General features: G+C 40.1%; 2 protein-coding genes across 3 annotated transcripts; both read right to left on the bottom strand.

Annotated features, from left to right (window-relative positions):
• Nucleotides 1-2,284: 2,284 nt before the first annotated feature.
• On the bottom strand, nucleotides 2,285-3,396 carry LOC4342404 (photosystem I reaction center subunit psaK, chloroplastic). The gene is made up of 3 exons (XM_015789274.3): nucleotides 2,984-3,396; nucleotides 2,786-2,866; nucleotides 2,285-2,667 (listed from the first exon to the last, which is right to left on the bottom strand). The coding sequence occupies exons 1-3, from the start codon at nucleotides 3,059-3,061 to the stop codon at nucleotides 2,425-2,427; spliced, it is 402 nt and encodes a 133-aa protein (XP_015644760.1). The 5' UTR covers nucleotides 3,062-3,396; the 3' UTR covers nucleotides 2,285-2,424.
• A 533-nt stretch (nucleotides 3,397-3,929) lies between these two features.
• LOC4342403 (187-kDa microtubule-associated protein AIR9) lies at nucleotides 3,930-18,882 on the bottom strand. 2 transcript variants are annotated; one of them, XM_015791887.3, is made up of 38 exons: nucleotides 18,759-18,882; nucleotides 17,241-18,026; nucleotides 17,077-17,142; nucleotides 16,819-16,884; nucleotides 16,622-16,693; nucleotides 16,476-16,541; nucleotides 16,320-16,382; nucleotides 16,167-16,232; nucleotides 15,675-15,774; nucleotides 14,233-14,334; nucleotides 13,742-13,965; nucleotides 13,423-13,537; nucleotides 12,964-13,084; nucleotides 12,649-12,824; nucleotides 12,113-12,311; nucleotides 10,947-11,047; nucleotides 10,818-10,865; nucleotides 10,501-10,685; nucleotides 10,275-10,392; nucleotides 10,038-10,165; nucleotides 9,588-9,756; nucleotides 9,090-9,208; nucleotides 8,799-8,967; nucleotides 8,575-8,659; nucleotides 8,417-8,490; nucleotides 8,169-8,288; nucleotides 7,486-7,669; nucleotides 7,273-7,394; nucleotides 6,982-7,189; nucleotides 6,779-6,852; nucleotides 6,552-6,690; nucleotides 6,281-6,462; nucleotides 5,730-5,885; nucleotides 5,453-5,584; nucleotides 5,171-5,229; nucleotides 4,792-4,824; nucleotides 4,541-4,672; nucleotides 3,930-4,434 (listed from the first exon to the last, which is right to left on the bottom strand). In XM_015791887.3, the coding sequence occupies exons 2-38, from the start codon at nucleotides 17,928-17,930 to the stop codon at nucleotides 4,258-4,260; spliced, it is 5,040 nt and encodes a 1,679-aa protein (XP_015647373.1). In that variant the 5' UTR covers nucleotides 17,931-18,026; nucleotides 18,759-18,882; the 3' UTR covers nucleotides 3,930-4,257. The 2 variants fall into 2 exon arrangements, with proteins under 2 accessions (XP_015647373.1, XP_015647374.1); XM_015791888.3 differs by having other exon boundaries at nucleotides 12,179-12,311.
• Nucleotides 18,883-20,479: the final 1,597 nt, after the last annotated feature.

Below are 20,479 nucleotides of genomic sequence, written 5' to 3'. Positions count from 1 at the left end.
CATCCAATTGTGCTTCTGGCCTCCTCTGTGTGCTGCTCCTTTGCGTGCCGTCGCCGCCTCCGCTGACCGGAGCCGGCCCGCGCCGAATACTGTCAGCACCTACACAACAACCACACCATGCCGTGTTCCTGCTGTCCGGATTTCGTCACCAATAAATCCGCTCTGACCTCCGATTGACCACCGTCAATCTAGTTGCAAGCGGAAGCCGACAAATCGCATGTCGTCTTTCCAGTCGCCGAATGACCCGAGCGTTACGTCTAGCCGTCTCCCTGTCGAACACAACTCATCGAAAGACCCGGGCCAGCCCTCCCGGAGTGTTCGATTCCACCGACCGAGAACGTCGATTGCCTCCAGCTTCAATCAACCCCGAGCGTGTGGCCACATGTCTCCCTGTTGAGAGTAGCTCACCGGAAAGTTCGAGCCACCCGCCCGAAGTGTCCGACCCACAGATTGGTTCACCAATCGCTTCCGCCGCCATCAACCCGAGCACCACATCTGGTCGTCTCCTTGTTGAAAGCAACCATCAAACTGTTCAGACTGCCGTCTGAAGTATCCGATTCCATCGATCAAATTCCGTTGATCGCCACCATGTTCCACCTAGCGTCCATGTCCGTTTCTTGACACCCTGTGTAGTTGTCGCAGCATGGAGCACCTCACTCGTACCTCTACCATGGATCTCCCGCATGCTTTGATACCACTTGTTATAAAACCAACCCCGAAATTGACATCAGTAGCTAAACGCAGAAGAAATGCCATAGGAGATCCAAACACAATGACGACACCAAGACACGATATTTGGCACGGAGTTCAGCTGAGGCCTACATCTCCGGGGCACTGATTACGGGCGCTCCTCCCTGATTAGCATATATAACATATCAGAGTTACAACGACTCACGGCCAGACGCCGCCGGCAGCCGCTCCCTCTCGCTATGTTAAGTCGCCATGCGGTTATAACAGGCACACCTCTGTATTTAAGAGAGAGATCCTAGGATAGAGTCCGACTCATACTTTAGTCCTAATACCTATTACAACTCCAAGTCCTAAATTGTAACCGACTTTATACATATAACCGACACAAACTCTTACAGAAAGTATAGATTGCGTGGTGATAGATTCAGGCATCTCTCCAAATTTACTATGGTAGGTTTATATCTCATCCTAAGCTTAGGTTGATTTATTTTGAAACCGAGAGAGAGTAGACTATATATATATGCATGGAAATTAAAAAGAAATGCCATGTGTACTTAGAACAAGTACATTCAATTTTCTCCCTCGTTCGACCGCCATGTTTTCAAACATGGATCTCACAACCTAAATCGGAATTTCTAACCTGCATAAAGATGACGCAAATTCCAGTAACCCTCCCGATCGAAATAAAATAAAATACAGGGTTTGACAATATTTATCACACCTCGCTTCAATTGTAGATATATATTTGATGTTTACGATAAGACTTGTTCAAATTTTTGGAGCTTAATTTTACCATTACTTTTATATTAGAAAAAGTTCCGTATTACCCTTAGACTTTCTTTCTCTACTCCTTGGTCTGCTCTTTTTTCTTGGTGTCAGTAGTTGTTATGCAATTCTTTTTTCTCGATGATGTGATTTTTGTTCTGTCAGATAGTTTTTGTATGAAATAACATTGGTTAATTTGAGGGAGGAGGATGAAGATAGATACACTGTGTCACTGCTGAATATCATTCCAATTCTGACTCGTCCCAAAATTTGCACTTCATCTCTTTTTGCAGCTCTTGTTTATTATCTTGTTATATTTCGTGGAATTTTGCATGCTGTTCTCCTCTTTCATTTCTTCTTTGGTGATTTCCAAACTAACAACTTGAATCGATACTAAACTGACGCCCAGTCATGAGGATCCGTGCATGCAGTGTCTAGGGACACTGCTGAATGTCGTTCCAATTCTGACTCCTCCCAAAATTTGTTTATTTCAGTATCTTGTTGATTTATTTCGTGGAATCATGCATGTTGTCCTCCTCTTTCCTTTCATCTTTGCTGATTAATCTTTCAGTATCCAAATTAATCAGGATTTGCTCAGCAGAAAGAAACCAATTAGCTCTTGCCTCTTGAAGCCTATGTGAAAGCTCATGTAATTTTGCAGTTGCAAAAATGTACAACTTTCAGGTGACAAAAAATGGCATAGGGATGTACAAAATAAACATTAAGAGGAAAAGGTTTCGTGTTTAGAACTTTAAAACCAAGCAATCAAAAACATTTTCTTCCTCGAAGATCCAACAACAAAGCTCTGCATCAAGAAACATTCCATTGGTTGACAGAAACAAAATTAAGCTAGATAAGCACTGATTCCACGCACAATTTACATGATCATTACATCGTCCATCACACAGGCACTCATGCATCGATTACACATAGGAGTATTGATTCGTGTGACTAGCTTAATGAATTTGATTAGCCGATGATCTGGTCCAGGACGCCGATGTTCTTGAGGCCGAGGACGACGCCGACGCCCATGATGTGGCCGACGGCGCCGCAGGCCAGCGTGTCGGCGAGCGTGAACCCGGCGGGGTCGCCGGTCTGCAGGCCGGAGTCGCGCGCCTCCAGCTTCAGCCCCGCCGTCGACTTCCTGTTCGCCGACGGCGCCAGCCCGAACCTCCCCGCGAACAGCATCAGCGTCGTCGTCGTCACCATGATCTGCATCGCCCCCCCAAATAAATTGCCCATCACATTCCATTCACATCAAGCCTAATCACGTCGTTGAATTCAGCTAATTAACCACACTGATAAATTAATTCAGTGTGTGTGTTCTTACAACGTTGGTGGCTGAGCCGATGTAGTCGCACCGGATGCCCTGGGACCTCTTCTTGCTCATCCTCAACGATGGCAGCGTCACCTGTGATTAATCAAGAACCAGGGACAATTAGGAATGTGTAATTGTATGCATCTCTAGTTATACTTTTCGTTACAAAGGAAAATAATTTGATAGCATTGGATCATAGAAGGAACTGACCATGGACCTAGGAGAGGAGTAGGTCCGGAGGCCATGGAACTGCGGCACGGATGTGGCGGCGGAGAGCTGGGAAGCCATGGCTGGAGCCTACCTTCTCCTTCTCCTTGCAGCTGAGTTTCGAGGAAAAAAATAATGTCAAGTGCCACCATGGAGATGCATTGGGCTTTAATTCTTGGAGGAGATGTGGAATGGGAGCCACAAGGGGAGCTTGTGGACTGCAGTGGCCACTCATGGATAGGTTACAGATCCTTGCTGCTGATGTGGCATCTCCTGGTTAGAGCCTGCCAATGTGGATAAGATGCTCACCTCTGCATGCAATGTTCTTGGATGCAGCTGCAAATGTTGTTGGTGGTGACTTGATGCATGTTCTGTCAAAAAAATTGACAGGCATATATAGTGAGCAAGAGAATGGGAAAGAGGAATTATGTGGAGCAGTAAAAAAAAATGGAAATCTTGGTATTTTTTCAACCGCAGAAAAATGAGTAAATGAACCTGGATTTACTGTCCCTGTAGGCTGGAATAAGTGCAAGAGAATGGGAAATAGGAATTATGTGGAGCAGTAAGAAAAATGGAAATCTTGGTATTTTTCAACCACAGAAAAATGAGTAAATGAACCTGGATTTACTGTTCCTGTAGGCTGGAATGAGTTGCTTGCATCGACACTGAAGTGGATGTGCCACTTTACCAGTTGCTCCTTTGCTGGTGCTATGCCGAGTCATGAACTGAAATAATCAAGAACTTGAAGCCCATTGCTTGCAATTGCAGAAATGGATTTTGCAATGTGAAACAACGTGGCGACGCATCTTACTGCTGTAAGCCTACACCACGATGAGATTACCTCACAACGCGCAAAGAATTAAAATAGAATGGACACTTCAATAACCATCACTCGTACATATTTCCATTTCGAATTTTGTATATGAAACCAACGATGACGAGCCAAAAAAAACAGAAAATCTTCCCAATCAATCATATAGCCTAATATGAGAATTGCATACACAACTTGTATATTAATGCAACACCATATCACCAACCCTCCCTTTCCTATGTACATTTCATGAGTATGGAAAACCAGGGTCAGAAGAGCAACCCGCTCCTGATTTGAGAAAAAGAAAAACTTTAACACACTCAACCACACCCATACACAAAAGCTGCCACGCTCCAAATCCTATAAATATTACACATCCTCCAAACTAAACAACTTGAATCGATACTGAACAACCTTTTCTAATCGGTTTCATACTGTAAGTTATATCAGGTTGGCAACTCGATCTTCATGCTTCTATCTTGAGGAGTGAGTTGAGAGATGTGCTGTTGAACTTTTGAGCAAGACCTCTAATCACCAGAATGATGACGTCTCGCATGTGCCGAGTTTGCACCATCAAGTCAACTTCGCTCTCACCATCAACAACAATCTTGAAGCGGTGCTGATCGTTGCGATATAGCTCAACCTGAAAGATTCAATGAACAGTTAGCTTTAGTTATAAATTTGCGTAGGACAGGGATTATACATTCTAAAATGAACATTTTATTTTCCAAGTTCATGCAAGAATTTACATGGAAGGGTGGAACATATGTTCCTCGCACTTCTGTAGTTGGGAATGATGCCTTGGATCCAGGCTTTACAACTTTGATCCTCTTCCTATTCACTTCTAAAATTCTTCGCTCCAAATGTCCCATCACTTGTGCCTGTTAAATTGTTTGTTTTTCCAAAAAAAGAAAAGAAAAGAATGTAACTTGTAGATTGCAACGCTTATTATCCTGGTGAATTGTGATTTAAAAAATATATTACATGTAGGAGGAAATACCTTTTTTGGTGTTCTGTCCTTGTCACACAAAACCTGTTCAATGCAAATTTTATGCACTTGTTACTAAACAAAGTATTAATTGTTGCAATGATAACAATAAAAAAAACATTACTGTGAAGGTAGCCCATTTCTTTAGATAATAAAGATAGCCCAAGTAGAAATGTAATTATGCTTGAGACAGTTACTATTGACTGAAATAATCACTCTGCTGCAGAATTGCTCAGCACTCAAATTTGGAAACATTAGCTGTGCAAATAGGAAACAAGTATGCTCTCCATAGTTTGACGAATAAGAGGCCCAGCTATCCATGACAGTGAGACAGTCCAGTAGTCTAATACTACCAAAAAGGAACTAACATCAGTATTGAAATGAATATTACCTCAAACTTGACAGATCCATCATCAAGCTTCTGCTTCACCTCCTTGTAAATTTCAGGCTCTGCATAAGAAAAAACCAAGCAGTTAATAGACCAGGCTGACAACCTTAAGTAATGCTCTGAAGATTAAACTTAATAGTGAATAAATATAACTATCGCAGAAAGTAAACTGAGGCTAGAAGAAACTGTTTAGCTAACCGCTGCCGGATCACCAAAAGGATAAAAAACTGAGATGATGATAATAATAAATGTTAGTAGGCGACAAGATAGGTGAATGGACTATACCAACTGCAATTGGCTCCGTTGAAGCAGAGATAGGTTGTCCCTCAACTCCATCCTCTCTCACAGGTGTATAAATGATAACAAGTCTATAACCTACATCATCAACATTGGCTTCATATGTTCTTCCAATTTCGCCTGCACAAGAAGTTAATTGCAATATAAGAATATAAGTACCAAGAATTGAAGCAAAAATAAGTGGGCATCATCTTGTGCCCATTAGGATTTAAAAGTGGTAAATATTATATCATTTAAAAAAAATGTAGAATTCAAATAATCATACCAGGTATAGAGATAAGATCTGGGCTTCCAACCATAGACCTGAGCCATTGGATTTTGCTCTTGCCTTCTTTGCCTCCAGAATAGGTACCCCGAACAGCATACAGGTTAGTGTGGAAACCTCTTCCTTCAATCTCCAGTTTTTCAATTTTAGGTTTTCCTGTTAAAATCAAACATCACGCTTCAGTGGTATTGCAAATTTTAATGATTTGCATGAGGATGGATATCAGTACGGTCATCAAGCAAACTTGGCAATAGAGATTAATCCAACTAGCCAAGCCTCTTTTAGTAGTATATACACAAGAAGTTCAATGAAGATGACAGAAGTACACACTTATGCACCAATTGAACTAATACAACATGATGCATCCAAACCCCAACTGCAAAGAGGGAGTCAAGATGCAGAAGTGCAAGCCTATGGACTGATCCTCTACAGGCCTATCCATTTTGAAATAAATAATGAATATTTTGCTCAACTAAAATATCCATCAGTTTCACAAAGTTACAATACGCATGCTGATTTAATCAATAAGACATAAGCGGTAGACAACCAACCTGGTAAGATCGGAGCAGTCACAATGGATATCAATTCGCTGGATCGTCCAAATACATCAGAGACTGAGCATTCACATTTCAGGCATCGGCCAATATCTTCGAAACGTACTTTGTATGAGCGAGAGCACTGGTTAGCCAGTGGCTCAAAAGTCTGATCCACTTCAGATCCACTGGAAGCAAACCTGCATCCAGAGATCCACAGCAAGTGTTATATGCCATATTGAACAATGTGACAAAGTCATGACTCACGACATACACCTCTTTGCATTACCATTGATATGTTATCTCTTTCTTGTAGTTACTCCATAGATGTTGTTGAACTGCAGTGCTTGGAATTTGTTCAAGAACAGTCAGTGTCTCTCTCTCAACCTGATTTCCCTTGAAAGAGAGTGCTTCGATTTTAAGTCGTTCTGGAAAGAAAAGGAGAATTAATACATGTAGTTGCATGGAAAATGTGAACATAGAACAGTATGTAATAGGTTCAGATATTAAAATTACCAGGGAGAATTATATCAGATGGCTCAGAGAGCCTTTCTTCTCCAATGATCCCATCAGAACGAACGGGAATGTACCTATCAAGAATTACAAAATATCATATTCCACAAATGGAAGCCTGATCGGTTATGCAGTAACACAATGTAACCAAGTCATTTTAAATGTGAGCAAGACCAGTTCAAAATAGAAAAATTAAAGTGCCTTACCCAAACAGTAGACGGCGGCTATAATCTGCATCTGTCACTTCATATATAATTAAATCAGCACCATCTATACAATGCCTGGTTCCATCACTAGATTCCCTGTACCACTTATACAAGCTTGACCCCTCATATCCACCATAATAGACTCCTGTTCCGCTATACAACAATGAACTTTTCTGCTTCAAGTGAACATCCGAAACAGATGGAAATGCTGCAAGGTTGGTAAAGGACTGAGGATGTGCAGGCAGTAGTAGTAAACACACAACACTGGCAAGGAAAAGATCAATGGGCAACCTGCCATGACAGGGTCACTGGTAACAGCCACCAACGGGTCACCGATCTCTCCATCATATCGTGCAGGAACCCAGTGAAGAATCAAGTAGAAACCAACATCATCTAACGAAGGTTTGTACATCCTGACAGCATTCCATTAGATCAAAGAGGATTAGTTCTTAACCTAAACCATTCAAAAGTAACAAGCTTGATGAAATCAGTAGGAGAACGCACAAATTTACTCCAACTTCAGAACATGAAGCCACCAGATCAGCCTCCAAGTTGTCAAGCTTCTCTTTAGTTCGGTACCATGTATATTTTCCAGTGCCTTCCTTACCACCAAAGTAGGTTTTGATTGGAGAAATTTCATTGTCTTGAAAACACTCTGGTAGAACAAGATCAACACCCTTGGGGTCCCCTGTGCCAATGATGGACCAACAAATAATTAATGACATCGATTATAATAATATTATTAAATTATGGATGAAATATGCCCAAAACTTTTTTTTTTTGAACTAGAGCCAGAAGGCTCCCATTTCTTTTACTAGAAATGATAGGCTAGTAACAGCAGTCTTTACAAAAGCAAAGAGAAAAGATTAGAAACTAAACATGAGGGTCACTCCAGAATCTGCCGGCCCTAGTTCAGAAGATTCCACAAACGAAATGCTACCCCTGGACCATTACAGGCTTGTCAAAACAAAACTAGGACCCGCAACAGCAAACATAAGCAGGCATCCATGCTTATGTTTAGTTCTGGTCCTAGCACAAAAAACTAGGACCCGCAACAGCACACTTATGCTTATGCTGAAATATGCCCAAAACTATATTCATCTTATCTGCTTTGGTGGACAAGATACATACTGACATAAAATATTCAGGTCCTAGCGCAAAAATATAACATTCTGAGGAAAACTAACCAGGTAGAATTGTATCCGATAGAACACTCTTAGGTGACCCTTGTGATCCATCATCTCGTACAGGTGTGAATATAAGCTCAATGCGCGAATCAACATCGTCTAGAGTAAGATCTAGACATTCTATTAAGATACAAACAATCAACCATTAGTTTGCTATGCAAAGAGAAAAGAACAAACAAACATTGCAGCTGTGTGTGAAAGATAGATACTATACGCATGCCATGAAAGAATGCTTAATGTAAACTAACCATCAGTAGACAATTTCTCTTTGCTGCCATCAGAATGTAATCTGAACCATTCTTGGATGCAGTCTCCCTTGAAACTAGAATGATAAGAAAGAAAAAAAAATAATGTCATCAAATGTGCGGCATTAGACATAATCTAAAACGGAGGTAATGTATCTCACCCTCCTGTATACTCAGCATGAAAGGTCAAACAGCCACCTTCAACCATAGGGCCAGCTAACTCAAGAGATAAGCATGTAGGTGGTCCTGTAAACAGGTAAATTACGAAAATGTTAGTCCTCCGTTTAGTCCACTTATTGTTTTTCAAATTAAGAACAAACGCTGAACCACACAACCAAATAAGAACACTTATTTGCCAAAGTGGTCAAGTTATCAGTTTATCTACCAGGTAAGATAGGACCAGACTCTTCTGTTGACACCAAAGAACCATGAACTCCATCACTTCTAACAGGCTCACACAAGACAGATATGTAAAAGCCAATATCATTACAGTTCAAGGTGTATGATGAACTTGCAGCCCCTTCAATTTGTTTTTGTGATCCATCTGAACTAGTCTGTGGACACAAAAAAAGTTTATAAGGATGTAGCTGGTAACTTGGTACATCCAGGCAGTTACAAATCACTGTGCCATTGTTACGTGAAAGGGAAGAGTAGTGTTTTAATAAGAGGAACCTACCAATATCCAACGGAATATGGTCTCCCCTTCTTCTCCTCCCCAATATCTTCTGCTGGCAACCATTGTGGTCCCCTCAATGGCCTCACCAGTTAGTTCAAGAGAAAGTATTGTTGGCCTTCCTGTTAACAGTTAGTGAAATTGAAATTAAATATGATATATTTTATTTCAATCAGCAGGCATCTAGAATATGTCATAACCACAAGCATCTAGGACATGTCATAACCACAAACAAAGAAAATAAATCCAGCAATAAAATGGGCAGCTAGACCACAAAAGAGAGTTAAAAGGTGTACTTGAATTATTATTTTTTAAAAAAAATACATCTTTGTAACCTCATGGTTCGTATTACATGAGTATATGAATTATTCAGACAGAATCCTCATTTATCTGTTCATTTTCCCAGACAGCCAGTAAACAAACATCTACAGTCTTTCAGTTAAGGAAGAAAGAAATATATAACTGTCAAGGTTGTTCAGGCAAAAAGAGAAAACAAAACACCTGGTGTGACTCTGTCCTTTCCTGTGAAAACTCTTGGCTCACCAAGTATACCATCATTCCTAATAGGTACGCATTTGAAAGAAAGGAACTTTCCAACAGCTTCCTTTGTAACTTGGTATTGTAGCAGACCTGATGCCTCTGAAACCAGACTGCCTTCATCATCCTCAGTCTGCAAAACTTTATGCCAGTTAAGAACCAGTGTGACATAAAGAACACAAAGTGCTACTGAGTAAAACTAGCGATCAGAATTTGGCATTCTTTTTCTCCTTTCTATAATACAAAGAAACACAGCTCTCTTGCGTTCTAGAGAAAAGAAAAATGAATTCGGCAATTCACTAATTATTATAAATCTCCACTTATGCAAAAGCATAATATGTACAGTGAGTGTTATATTGCTATTTACTGGGTATCCAGGATTTAATTTAGAAACAAGACAAATATGGCTTGTACCTCATGAAGATGCCAACTAAATAAACTATTGCCTTCATGTCCCCCAATGTAACCATATGATGCTGTCAACATTTGGCCCTCTGAGAATTCACCAGTGACTGTCAAAAAATTCAGGCTGGGTGGTAGCACTGAAAAAGAGGACACAAGTAATTGAAGTTGGTAAAAGACTGGACAGATGAATGCAAAGCAAGAACTTCTTTAGCTCAAAAGCTTTATGGTTAACCAAAATAGACTTACTTTCCACAACATCAGCAGACACAGCATAGGCTGGTTCACCAGTTTCACCATCAGGTGCCATGGGGGTAAACTTTGCAACAATATAATATCCAACAGCACTGAGAGGAATGCGGAATGTCTATTGCAAAATCAAAAGGAGAATTGTTCAGCCATATTATCATGACACAAATACACCAAATAAAAAGTAGGTAGATTTATCAGTAATAGAGAGCAAAACTTATCATACCTTAGAAACTTTAGATGTAGTGAGGACTCTGAGTTCATTCTCATTTAAAAATTTGGATGAAGATCCTATGAACCATTGAACCCTGCTGAACCCTTCAGTGCCACCTTTGACAGTAGCAGTAGCAGACACCTTGCTTCCTTCTCTTGCTTCCCCAACTATCTTCAAATCCAAGACTTTTGGAGGTGCTGATAAAAAAGTTAAAGCAAAGTGGTAACATTTCTATTAGCATACTCCAAAAAAATATATACAGGCAACTTTATCCCAAATGGGAAAAATATCGAGACTATTGAAACACAATGGGCACAAACTCCACTAACCTTTCTTAACTGCATCTGTCATAGCATAAGCAGCTTCACCCTCCTGACCTGGAGAAGACACCGACTGATGTTGATACAATAGAATAGAATACTGATGCAAGCAAGCAAGCAATGGATGGTTCGACAAACCTTCAAGGTTGATGGGAACATATACAAATTTGAGGGGCCGACCCACATCCTCCTTTGTTAGCGTGTACTCCGTGCTATTTGATAGCACTAGAAGAAATTCACTGCATAAAATGAAATTATTTTGTCCATAATTACCACAGTGTATAGAAGAAACTTGCTGCACAAAAAAAAAGTATTGTCCAAATTACCACACTATAAAACTATTGACCGTTTGTTGTAGACTACAGCAATAGTTCATCCAATTGTCTAGTAGCTCTAGTTCAGGATATTCAGTTTATAATTGAGTTTTAGCAGGCCTGGAGTTAAGTTCAGTTACCAAAGCCCAAAATGATCCTTCTTAAAATGGCAGGAATTTATATTGCTGCCAGGAGCTATCCTGGTTAGGGATGCAAGTGGGTAGTCCCGCTACCCACATAAAAACCCACTTGCTAGTTCATTTCCCACATGGTAGTACAAAATTTAGAAGGAAAAATGAACTAGAAGTAAGATAAGCGGTCTGAAAAAACCCGCTTGCATCCCTAATCCTGGTGCAAGTTGTTAAGTCGGTATGGCCATCGAAGTTTGATCAAACTACAGTGCTTGAGGAATCTAGCCATCCACTTGGACTACAATTCTATAAATAAATCAGGAGTTATTCAAACATGGCAAGTGGATGTAAATAAGCCTTTTCTGGAGACAACATAAGTGATAGCTCCGATATCCTATAGGACTATCTAATATTTTAATATTTGGTTATGGAAGTGCACTGTAAGACCTATTACGAACTTATCATAGTGCTATCGCATAACAAACCAGATAAAACTTATTGAGTAACAGACTCAGAACAGCTAAGTTTGGCAAGTTCTACTGAACTAAGTACTTCACCTAGAATGGACAGGTAATGCATGGAACTATCAAAATATAATTGCTTCAAGGAGGACAATAAATGTATGGAGGATCAAACTTGAAGGGCAATCTGTACCCAAGATTAACGTTTGACCAAATTGTTTTTCTTACAACCCATTAAGAATTTAAGATCTACTGTTTGCATAGTAGTGTATGATAGAGAATAGATTAATCACGTGTTCAGAATTCACATTACTTGTATATCAGACCGAGAATGGTTTCAAACTTCTAATAACTGCAATGCTCACTTGCCCAGCTAGTAATGAAATGTTTAAACATACCATAAAGGTGTTTTATCAATACTCAAAGATGACAAACTAATGGCAGTATGGCTCATACGGTCATACCCATTTTCCTTCTCTCTAAACCAGAGGAATTTGCTTAATCCCTCTTTGCCACCAAAATACTTTCCATTCCCTTTGATTGTGTTATCTTCAACAATGTCTCCCACAACATGTACACTGCTGACTGATGGTGTGGCTGAAATGATGCCATAGGCAAACAATTATTGAGAATTTTGAATATTTCAAAAGAAAAAAAGAAACAACTTATGAACAGTTTTCTGGAATTTATTTCAAATGGACAATGTTCTTTTATTTAAACAGCTTGGGGATGAACCATCATTGGTTACTTTTTTTAATTGAAAGGCCATTACAAAAAACAATAGACCAGATGGTCTATATTCTATCTACAGGGTGGTGCAATCCCAGTATATGAATAAAAGTAATTTAAGACCAAAACTAATGGGCATTGGCAACCCTTTCACAAATATATCTGAACAGAAGCTAAGATAATTTGATGGGATGAAGTACTTTACCAGCCTTTACAAAATCTGTCATTGTACATTGGGGCTCTCCCTTAACACCATCTTCTGTAACAGGGGTGTACATAAATACCAAACTTGAATCGATATCATCTAGGGTTAGCTGATATTCCATCCTGTCAGCTCCATCTATTACAACAGCATTGCCGTTCCATCTTCTCCTTAACCAACTAGCCTCAAAAGAAGGTTTAACAAAATCAATGGTATTCACTAGATACAAAAATTAGCATAAAAGAAATTAATTCATCTGATAGAATGAATATTCATTTGCAAAATGAAACATGATGGAAGTTATTAGGATAAACAAACCTTGCAACACCTTTTCCTGGCATCCCACCACACCAGGCAATCTCAGGAACACCCCTGAGTACATTTCCTTCCACCAAATCACCATGGACCGTCAGATTGATGACCTTTGGACAACCAGTACCTGGTAAACAAAAACTGATCAAGGACTAAAGGATTTGGCTATATCATTCTAGTGCATAATTTAATTTAGGTAAATGGGTGAAATATCCATATATACTATAAAAAATAAATGTTGCGCTGTATCTATCACCTCCCCAGTCCCCAGCATAAAAGTAGGGCTAGAAAACATATGGGAAGGCAAATAAAGTTTCACTGAAAAGGCACCATAATTTTAGAATATATCTTTTATCCCTACCTACTGCTTGCAATGTAGGCATACATCAAACAACTAACTAGACAAAGATAAATCCGGCTTACAAAGTACTATTTATACTTTATATACAATCAGTTGTTCAATACCTGGAGAAACAGGTAAGGAAACAGCAAAGATGGGCGGGAATTCAGCATCATTCAATATTGGAGTGCATTCAACTTTCAGACATCTTCCAACATCTTCACGCTTTGGCCAGTATACCTTGATTTACAAATAACCAAAGTTTATAACTTGCAAAAGGATGTGGCAAAACTCATCAAATTATAACAGCAGGGACTTAAAAACTTGCAAGTGATGCAAACCACAAATTCAAGTAGTTCTAAGAAATAGATAGATAACTAACCAGGCAAAAGCTCTTTAAGTACAGTTAAAAGTGTGTTCAAGTAAGTCAAAGGAGTGTTCTACCTCACTTAATTCTTCAGGAAGAGGCACAAAATCAGTTGGTGTCTTGTCACCTATAAACCACTGATATTTGAGGACTAGTTCACCCTCATCACACTGATTTGTGAAGCTAAAATGGCAATGACAGGGATCTTCTTCAAATGGATGGTCAACATGAGCTTTCTTCACTATCAAATCTTGCGGCAACTTATTCTTCCATTGCTCAAGTAGGAAGGAAAATGTTGAATCTGTCCAAGCAAGTAGGACCATAAGTGTGCACTTAGAACTCAAATGGATACTCGAGAACCAGGAAACAAACAAATCATTCAACTTCACTTTAGTTCATGCGATCACTTTATGTTTGTATATGAGAAGAGAACTAAAAGAATCTAATACTGTTGAAGTAATACATCAGCAGATTCATTTACGAACATGTAATCAGTAGGAAATGCGTCAACAACAATAAAAGAAGTCAACACAAAATAGCAGTTTTTTTCTCTCCATTAAAACCATACCAGCAGCAAGTTCAGGAGAGCAAAATTCCCAACCATCACGAATGCAAATAGCTGTATGAGCAGGATATTGCTTCGCAACTTCAGCCTCACCGGGGTTCAGATCTGCAACAGGTTCCCACTTAAGAAATATCCAAAACCATAAAGTAATAAGATACTACATTCTGGTTGCATCAAACAATTCAGTATATTTATCTGACCAGACCTATTAATCAACAGTATCAACTCACATGATAGATTAATTTATCCAAAATAAAATCTAGGCATTATGATGGTGTAGATACTGTAAAGCTCCAGAATATGCGCTCCTGTTTCATATTCTCAATCAGGCCCGGCCCTGAGGGTGGAGCGGCCGCACTGAGCCCCCAAAATGTTGGAGCCCCCACCTACCCTCTAGTGATTACGGATGGGATTAGGCAGTTAGGATTAGAGCTGCCGCCGTGGACGTAGCTAGCAACCAATGTTCCCGATTCCACGATCAATCAACCACTACGCGAGTCATGTCCACTGAGACACCGTGTGCTGCCTCCACGAGTATGAGTATCGATCCGCCACAATCCATCCACCTATCGTTACTCCTCACTCGTAATCAACAAATTAAATTGGTATATGATCCATATCTGTTTGAATTTTCTGTTATCTGCTGCTATCCTGGCCGGTTTCTTGCCTCTTCTCTGTTGTGGGTTCCTGCTGAACTAATGTCTCATACATTAACATGCAATCTATTTACACGTTTGCAGAAGAAAGATTTGTTAGAACTAATCCATGCTTTTACTTTTTGTAATCTATGAGTTCGACCATAATATGCTAATATTTTCAATTTTTAGCTCTTTGATATCATGTCATCAATAAATTAAACGGTTGAATTTGACAACTTTATGCATTAAGAATTGCTAGATGAGATTGATATTGATACCATCATCAATTACTTTGTATCTAGAAAAGTCCAAAGAAATATTTAAGATAATTTTCATAAAGTTCTACATCTAAATATTGCTTTTGAATGCACTTTAAATATTTATTGGTAGCATTTTACATATACATGTATGTATTAATTCTTATTTACATATAACATTAAGGGCCCTTTTTTAGTTTCGCCCTAGGCCACCAAAACCTTGGGCCGGCCCTGTTCTCAATTCTTACTATATGTGCAGGTGAAGTATTTAAAGTGAACTCACTCATTTCTGAGCATTTGGAAAGTCATTCTAGTCCTATCAGAACCTTAATAGGTAAGCCGAAAGAAAGACCAGAATGCGGCTTGTCTATATCAAGTACCGGCGTTATTTTCATTTCCATCCCATTAATAGTCTGAAAGTAATCAGATTCGATGATATTTCAACAGCGATAAGCTTAAGATAAGCCATTGTGATGGATATTATTCTATACTACCATTTCAGCAAATCAAATAGTGATCAGCGATGCAATGAAAAGCATGTTAAACATACCCCGGTCATTGAACTTTTTCAAGGTAGGGCCTACAAGCAGAATAGAAGCAGCCTCCAAGTGTGGCATCTCAAGAAGTGGATTATCCTCAACACGTAAATGCTGCAGACATTTTAGTTTTGCCATCAGTGAGCAAATTGCGTTAACACTTCATGTGTCAATAGCCTTCATTAATTTAACATATCTCTTCAAATTCAAATATATCTATATGCCACAGTGGACTGGTAATAACTGATCATGGATGGTATGAATTGCCTGTTTCATGCATATAAGGTCTATTCTGTAACATCAGACATTGAGCAACGCAATTGATTATTACCAGCTTCAAACTTCCAATTACCAAAATACTTATTATTTGTACTGCACATCATCTATTGTTTGTTCATTATCTAGAAAAATAATCTATTGTTTGTTAAGCACCATCCATGAGATTCAAATGCTTTTAGAAATAGCATCGTTCAACAACATAAGAAACATAATGAGTAAAAGCAGACCTCCAGAGAAGGCAAATGCGGAAATCCCTTCAAAACTGATATTTTGTTTCTGCTGGCTGCTAGTACCTACACACACAAAAAAAAATGCAAAGCAAGTTAAGGGCTAACTGATATTTTGATTATGCTCAAGGCAGATACAACCAGCATACTCACTTGAAGTCGAGGCTGACTAGCCATACAGAGTGATTTCAACCTATTTTGAGCAACAGAGAGAAACTGGTGCAGCAAGAGAGATAAGAAAAATAGATTTAGCATTGTTGACATAAGTAAAGATCAACTGCTAAGACTAGTTTGGTAACATTAGCATACCTCCAAGTTAGGAAGCTCGGGAAGGGTAGCAAGGGATGTTATTTGATTTCCAGCGAGATAAAGTTGCTACACAGGTCAGAATACAAAAGATAGTTCATAAAAAAAACCTCCATGAGCATAGTCAATACTATGAGGAAAGCACAAACCTGGAGAAGTTTGCAATTCTCAAGGGGCTCAAACCCAGGGAGCTTAAATTCATTAAAACTCAAGTCAAGAACCTGCAAATATGAAGGAGGACAAAAGGCAGAAAAAACAAAATAAACACATAATCAACAGAGCTAGGCCACAAGAACAGGAAGTGCCAAAATGGAATACATCCCAATAAAAAGGAGAGAGGTGATACCTTAACCCCTTTGAGAATCTCAATACCCTCCAAACTTGATAGACGATTGTCCCTGAGATAAACAAACTACAGACAGAAACTATGGTAAGCACTTCAGCAGACATGTCATTCCCAATATTTCTTAATCATGGGCTATGCTGGATGTATATATCTTTCCCAAAATCTTAGGTGTTGCAACTTGCAAAAAAATTAACAGTGTCATGTGGCTTGAGTTATTGCAGAACTGCATAGATAAAAGGAGAACCTGACTGCACTTACTTCAAGTACAGGTGTTAATCTCAACTGCTTCAGAGTTCGTACCCTATGACCTCTTGAATCAAGTCTCTGCAGAAGCATGAAACTATATTGAATGGAAGAAAAACCACCACATGATGAAAGCATCAAGATCATCCACATAAATGAAGAACTTTTTCAACACTAACCACTTCATCACTAGCCTTCAAATCCACCTGGGGCAGCATCATAAACCGTGAATCACGGCTATCAGCAGTCGAGCTCTTCTTCCGAATAGGCATGGAAGAACCCTTGTCCATCGACGATGTCCGAGAACCCACTTTTTTCGTGACGCTGCTTGTCACTGAAGGTGACCGTGGTGAGTTGAGAGTAGCATTTGAGGCTGCTCTCCTGAAGCTGCTGCTAGCGCTACTGCTGGAGTTCTCTGTCAGTGATGGGACTTTCTTCAGAGTAGAAATTGGTGATGACTTAACAGCAGGCTTCTTCATCGCATCCACCTTGGCCCTCTCAGACTGCACAGATGACTTCTTTTCCAGTGATGATTTTGAGCTGACCATGGAGGCTGTCACTGGTTTACTCTTCTTCACCCCATCTGACAGAGAAGGACTAGCTTTCTTAGCAACAACTGAGCTCCCATTATCCTGTTGCTTCCCCGCACTTCCTGTGCTGCTTCTTCTCTGAACTGGAGCAGCATTCATAGACGAGGTAGACTTCGTCAACGATGACCTTGACATCCCCAACTCGGCTGAGGGAGCAACATCAGTCCGCTTCTTGATTGAAGAAGCTGTCCCCAATGCAAACCTGCCGGTGGGCACAGACAGCCGGGTCTTTGACGGTTTAGCCTCCGCCGGCTTTGAGGTCTCCGGTGGTGCTTCCATTCCTGACAACCACAATCAAAACCTCAAGCCGTACACCGCCAGTCTTTGCTTTCTAGTCAAACCAGGAACCTCTTGACGATTGCACACATGCCTGACCTGGATAGCCAGGTAAACAAACCAAATTATCAATGTAGCACTTACAAATATTTGGGAAATCACCAAAAGTTCGATGCAAAGGAAAAATTCTCAGAATTTGCAGCCTCATACGAAAACTGAGCAACCAACAACGCTTGTACAGAATTTTTGAATTGCTCGCAGAATTCGTCAACGCCTAGATAGGGAAGTACAACGCGAGGCGGTACCAAATCAGACGGAATTGCGGAAGCACGAAGCCGGTGGATATGGCCCGTACAAAAAAGCGAAGCATTAAAACTTGACAAAATAAGCACAAAAAATTTATTTCATCATAATTTTTTTTGTCAAATGTAGAAACAGAGCAGGAACCCATCGTTTTGGGTCGGAATTCAAAACCAAAATTCCAGCAAAGTCGTCGGTCAAACCCACAGGCAAACTCACCACGGATCAGAATTCATCACAGAGGATCAAAACCACACCCGAAAAATCCCCCAAAAATGCTCGTAAAACCCTAGCACCATCCAGCACATAAACCCCACCGCATTCCGCGAGAACCCACCGCCACCGCCACACTACGAGCACCGGAGAAATCCCACCCACACGCGCACAAATACACACACATACACCCTCTCCAAACTCGAATCGATCCGAAATGGAGTTCAAAACAAAATCCAGAACAAAAATGCCCAAAAAAAATGAAATCAACACATCGCGCAGCCACGGGGGGGCCGGCTCGCCTCCCATCTCCCTCACCTCCCCCCGCCGCGGCAGCCGGATCCGAGCCCCTCCGCCGCCTCCACCAATGCGGGCTACGAGCGCGCGCGAGGAGTGGAAGCCAACCAGACACTGGAGCAGAAGCAGCAGCAGCAGAAGAGGCAGAGAAGAAAGGGGGGAGAAACCGAAACGCGCACAAGTATCCGAGAGGCGGGGGGGCACTTGGTAAATTACCGGAATTCCTAGGGGCTTAGGTGTAAATTCGCCAAAGTTTCGCTCCCGCCCGCGCTTTTGCAGTTTCGGTTTTGGTCCAAACTCCAAGAAAACGAAATATCAGGGGTTTTTTTCGTTTAAGCCCTTGGTTTTTGTGGAAATGTGACGGGAAGGGCCGGGGGTCGGTGCGCAGAGGCAGCGCACACGTCGCCGGCGTGGAATCGCCGTGGGGCCCACCCACCCGGGGAGTTCGCTTCTACCGTTGTTTGTTTGTTTGTTTGGCTTGGTTTCGTGAGGGTAATCTCGAGATTAAGTGCCGTAATTAACGCTGATCGCACTAAACACAAAAGCTACGCTCGTACTACACACTAACGCACACGAGTGCAGCCTTCAATACACGCTTAAAAGAGATAAATGCCAAAATATCATACAAATTCGATGATAAAGAGGTGCATCGCGAGCACTGAGTTTATCGTGTTATAACTTTTACTACACATCTACTTTGAGCTACTTTAAAGGCAAACATAAGAGAGAAAATATACGAAGACAGTTGTGTTCTTTTAAAGTGTTTGGCAACCAGCAAGTGAAATAGAACGGTGAATTAGCGTATAAATTAATTAGGTATTAAAAAATTTAAAAATAAATTAATATGATTTTTAAAGTAACTTTATTTGCATAAAGTTTCTAGAAAAAAAAACACTCTTTAGTGGTATGAGAAGCGTGCACATGGAAAAAGAGAAAGAAAATGTTGGAAAAATGTAATACTGGCCGCAGCCTTGAACTAACTTTGAAGTTAATTAAGTCCTAAGTTAAAAACTAGTAAAACCTTGGCTCTAAATTCTAATGTGCAAGTCCACTGCTATGTACGTATGGACAAAACTTTAGGTTTGCAAACGGAATGCAACAAGCAGTGCAAACAAAATCGACCATTCCAGCTGATTGAACCCTCCTCGATTGCATCGAAGATTTTTGTTTCGAGACAGGAGGATGCATAACACATGGACAGATAGATATAGATAAATCTAGCAATTATTAGGGATGCAAGCAGGTAAACCTGCGAGTTCAAATAAATGATAATTCATAAGTTTTTGTGTTGTGGTCCAGTTTACCGCATATAGATATGCAAGTGGGTCAATCCATAAACCTATTTATAGGTCAAATTAATACTTTCTCCATTCCAAATTGACCTACATATAGTTTTTTTTTGAGGTTATTCCTAAATGGTCTACATATTTGTGTTCATCCATTAGGTCTATTCATTATTTGTGTATTAGAGTAAATGGACATTGACGCATGCATCTATGCACACAAGCATTTATAGCCCATATGTAATATCTTGATTTGCTATTGGCTATGAAATAGTGGGGATGGTGCATGCATTGAGTTTGTTGCTAGAGTAAATATAGTATAAGAGAGTTATTAGCTTTTCTTGGTATTGGTGTACCTTTGAAATATGTAGATCAATTTGAAATGAATGGAGTAGTTAACTAGCGGGTTACGTACTAATTTTACCTATAAGCAGGTTCACGGACAAGCCCGCTTGCACC

Source organism: Oryza sativa, chromosome 7 (assembly GCF_034140825.1).
Source record: "Oryza sativa Japonica Group chromosome 7, ASM3414082v1".
Lineage (NCBI taxonomy): Eukaryota > Viridiplantae > Streptophyta > Magnoliopsida > Poales > Poaceae > Oryza > Oryza sativa.
This window is presented reverse-complemented; position numbering and strand designations above follow the sequence as displayed.